We start from the raw sequence: 4,280 nt of genomic DNA, 5'->3' as shown, positions 1-4,280 counted from the left end.
GTGTAGGTATACGCAGATGTACAAGTAATGTTAGGGATGAGCCTGAGCTGCAGTGTTTTGAGCTGGATTTCACCCCCAGCGGGGATGCCCTATTTATGCTGTCCTTCAGTGGCAATCTTGCCATTGACTGGAGTGCAAAGCTCGTTTCAATCCCTCGTGCCCTGATACGGGCTCCATAGAGCTGCTCACGTGCTTGAAGGTAATCGTACGTGTACACGGTTTGCAGGGCTGGGACATAGGCGTGTATCTATCCACAGAAATGAAGGCCTGGGGCAAAGGCTTCATCCCTGCAGGAATGATGAGGTCGTCACCCATCGTTTTCAGTGGCAAAACATTTGTGGTGTTTTTGCTTTCACAACCAGCCTCTCCTAGGGTGCGGGCTTCTTTCCTGCAGCCTTGGGAAATTGTTTCTTTGTTTTGCCAATTCTTCTGATCAGCAAGCTGGGCAAAAAGTATTTGGCAAGAGATATTTCTAGTGTTTCGCTTTGTAAAATGTTTCTGTCCTCACCTGGGAAGCAAGTGATATATTGTTTAGGTAGATTACAATATTGCCCATTTATTTTATAATCACTTTCATGAAGACGGTGGACTTTGGATGTTTTGTGCCTAGGCTTATAAGTTTGCAAGATAATTTTGAAAGCCAAACACATGATACACAGCAGGTTGTGAAGGGCTTTCTGGATGGTGGCAAAGGCTTTTGCAAAGTCGCAGTAAAGAGCTATTATGGTATAACACTGTTCCTTCTGGCATAGAAATGTGTTTTACAAATGATGTGCTCTTGGTGCGAAGAAGGGTAACGGCATCCTGGGCTGCACTGGTAGGAGCGTTGCTAGCAGATCCAGGGCAGTGATTCCTCCCCTCTATTCAGCACTGGGGAGGTCACATCTGGAGTCCTGTGTCCAGCTGTGGGCCCCCGCTGCAGAAAGGATGTGGACACATTGGAGAGAGTCCAGTGGAGGGCAACGATAATGGTTGTGGGGCTGGGGGACAGGACTGGTGAGGGGAGGCTGAGGGAAATGGGCTGATTTAGTCTGCAGAAGAGAAGACCGAGGGGGATTGAATAGCAGCCTTCACCTCCCTGCAGGGGGGTTGCAAAGAGGATGGAGCTGGGCTGGTCTCAGTGGGGGCAGATGACAGAAGGAGCAATGGGCTCAAGCTGCAGCAAGGCAAGTTGAGGTTGGCTATTAGGAAAAACTTTCTCCCTAGGAGGGTGGTGAAGCACTGGAGCAGGCTCCCCAGAGAGGTGGTGGGATCTCCATCCTTGGTAGTTTTGAAGACCCGGGTAGTCAAAGCCTTGTCTGGGATGATGTAGTTGGGGCTGGTCCTGCTTGGAGCAGGGGTTGGACTAGATGTGACCCCCTGAGGTCCCTTCAACCCTCATCTGACTCTGCACAGGTATGATCAAAGCCCTTAAAATTAGCACAGAAAGCTCCTTGCATTGTACAAATCATTTAGCAAATGGAAGAAGAACAAGAGGCGGCAACAAATGACAGCCTCATACTAGTATGAAATAGATGGGGACGGTGACATTGCCTAGGAGACATGGACCCCACCATTGCAGCTGGTTCTCTGTAGGAGTATCAATACCTAGGATAACAGTAAGAGCCTCTAAGAAACTTCATCCCTCAGTTTCTAACCACTACATTCCTCTGATAACCCTAGAGAGTCCTCTGCTTTATGACGGATTTTAATTTACGGGTAATAAGGATGCAGAGTGCACTAATTTTGTGTCGTCTTAAGGTGCATATTACCCCAGGAAACACATTTCTGCAGTTTCCAGGAATCGCAGCTGCATAACCAAGTTCCAGGACATTGAGTTTCTCCCTGGTTGTCTGTAATACTAAGACTTTGAGGGGATGTTGCTGCTGCGGAAGATTAGTGCTCTCCGGTGACCGCGTCTGATTCCTTAGAAAAACCCGAGACCTTTAATTATAATGTAATCATCTTGATCAGGACAATAAATATAACAAATGCGAGGCAAGGATGTGTGCGAGAGAGTGAGAGAGAGAGGGAGAAAGGTTTAGGGCAAGGATCAGTGGAAAATCTTTAGAAATGATGTAAGAGAAAGCACAGGCAGGGATTGGAGTTTCTAGCTTACAGCAGAGACTATAAAAACTCTGGAAGAAAGCTGAACATTAGGGATAAGTTAGGGGGGGAAAGAGCGTAGCAGGATTCATTAAGATTGAGCTCGTTGTATCCAATGCAAGGTAAGGTGAGCGAGGAAGGAGCTGGGGCGGGGGGCTTTTGTGGGGGTCTTTTGCTCTGTTTGCAGGAACTCTTTCCATCTTTGCTTTTGTATTTTAAGCATCTGAGCATTTGGAAAGGAAGCAAGCCCACCCGTGCACGGGTCCGGTGGGAAAACCACAGTTCCTCTTAGCTGATTGCGGGGCAGACAGTAAGATGCGTGCGTCACCCAGGATGCGGGGGTCTAGGGATAAACTAGCAATACAAGCCAAACTTTTCTACAGCTGGCGAGTTAGTTTTGAACAGGATGTGTCAAACAATGCATCCCCGCCGAAGAGACTTGTGCGGTGCCTAGAAGAGGCAAAGGTCTGTCTAGGCGCTGTGTAGTCGTATGCATTGCCCTGGGTTTAGCCTGGTGCCAACTGATGTTGTCTGGCGAATAAATCAAGTGCTTGTTATCTCCCTAAAACTGAAAAGGGGTCCGGTTAAGAACAGGAGATGAGTTGCTTCTGCTTAAATACCAGATTTTTATTTTTTATTTTTATTTTGTTGTGCCCTGCACGAATGTTTGTTACGTGAAATAGGCTCGAAGGCACAAGATGCAGGGATTAGACTGGGGACAATTGTTTTCTAGTCTTTTTTGCTCACGTGCATCGATGTACCAGAGCATCCTAGCACTGAATAAGTGGTGGGCCAGATGCTGCGTGCTCCTGCAGCAGTGGAGTGATACCAGGGTCTTCTGTTCATTCAGATTTGCACCGGTGTGAATGCAAGCAGATGTTGGCCCAGCCGGACTGTCCCGCTGCTTGCTTCTTTTGGGTTCAAAATAAACCCCATTCCCTTTTTTTTCCCGTCCCTGTCTGGGGTTGCGCCAATGACCACATGTGCAACGCCTCCAGCTGTGCTTGGGCATATAGCGAGAGCTGTCTTTGGGCTTTACGTACTACGGTCCGTATCTCTGCAGCTTTGCATGGCTGTTGTGCATGTGATGATTGCTCCTTCTCAGCTGCCTTTTCAAAGCAGAAATGGTGATCCTCTAATAGTGAGAGCCAGGGGTTTATTCAGGTATCCAGGTTGTAGCCGTATCGGTCTAGAGGCAAAGGGAATCAAAACTCACGGAAGAGGTGATCTCTTTTATTAGACCAACTAGACACTTGCAAACAAATTATTGTATGTATTTGCAAGCTTTGGGGTGCACACACCCTTCATCAGGCGTAGGTGAGAACAGGGATTGCAAAAGTTGTCCTCGGTAGAAATGAAAACTCATGTTGCACAGGAGAGCTGCAGGTGTTTGCAATGAACTCTTCCTTACCACACCTTCAGCTCTCCCGTGAAATACGAGTTTTCATTTCTACCTAGGAGAAATTTTACAAGCCCTGCTCTCTCCGACGCCTGATGAAGGGGGAGTGTGCCCGAAAGCTTGCAAATAAATGAAGTAATTTGTTTGCAAATATCTAGGGGGTTTATTCATCCCTCTGCCACTGAGCTAGAGTGTGAACTTGGGGCAAATCACTTAACTTACCTGTGCCTCAGTTTCCCCATCTAGAAGATGAAGATAATTGCTCTTGACATTCTCTGGAAAGCAGCTTCGGAGGAAGAAAAAACTCACTGTGAAATAAATGATTTTGTACATCCAAAGTGTGATTGACTTGTGCAAGTCTTCTTTGCCCTGTATAAATACCAGCTCATTGATCTCATTTGAGTGAGGATTTCCTCCCGCAGACTTGGTGTAGATCTCTGCAATCCAGCCTTGTGCTACTCAGCGCATTGAAAACACTGAAGTTTAGGAAATGCATCGGACCGCTACAATTTCTTGCGATGTACTTGTAATTCCCCTTCCTTTTCCTCTTAGCTAGTCCAAAGAAAGAGGCTACCTCCAATTTCCATGTGCAATGCTTCCTCCCCCAGCTGTCAACTTTTCAGCTGTGACTGCTTTGTACCCTTGGTCATAAGGGTGACCCGCGACACTCGGTTAGATCACATGCTCTGGTCCATTTGTTTTATATTTGCAGCGACCTCCTCTTTTCAGAGCCGTCTCGAGCATTTGATCTGCCTGACTATGGAAGACTATTTTAACTGGTCTTTATGGGCTGCGC

General features: G+C 47.1%; 1 protein-coding gene across 3 annotated transcripts in view; it reads left to right on the top strand.

Annotated features, from left to right (window-relative positions):
* The window catches only part of OSTN (osteocrin), a 38,613-nt gene that overhangs the window by 17,183 nt on the left and 17,150 nt on the right, over positions 1–4,280 (top strand). The window contains exon 1 of one of the 3 annotated variants that reach the window (XM_006030141.3): positions 2,130–2,207. The exons of 1 other annotated variant lie outside the window; for it this stretch is intronic. Coding sequence is in view for 1 of the 2 variants with exons in the window: in XM_025211728.1 (XP_025067513.1) it covers positions 2,201–2,212 (12 nt within the window). In the remaining variant the exon portion in view is untranslated. Of the gene's footprint in view, positions 1–2,129; positions 2,213–4,280 lie in introns of those variants that run through there. One more of the 3 variants, XM_025211728.1, reaches the window with a different exon arrangement.

This window comes from Alligator sinensis, unplaced genomic scaffold (assembly GCF_000455745.1).
Source record: "Alligator sinensis unplaced genomic scaffold, ASM45574v1 scaffold697_1, whole genome shotgun sequence".
Classification (NCBI taxonomy): Eukaryota; Metazoa; Chordata; order Crocodylia; family Alligatoridae; genus Alligator; species Alligator sinensis.
This window is presented reverse-complemented; position numbering and strand designations above follow the sequence as displayed.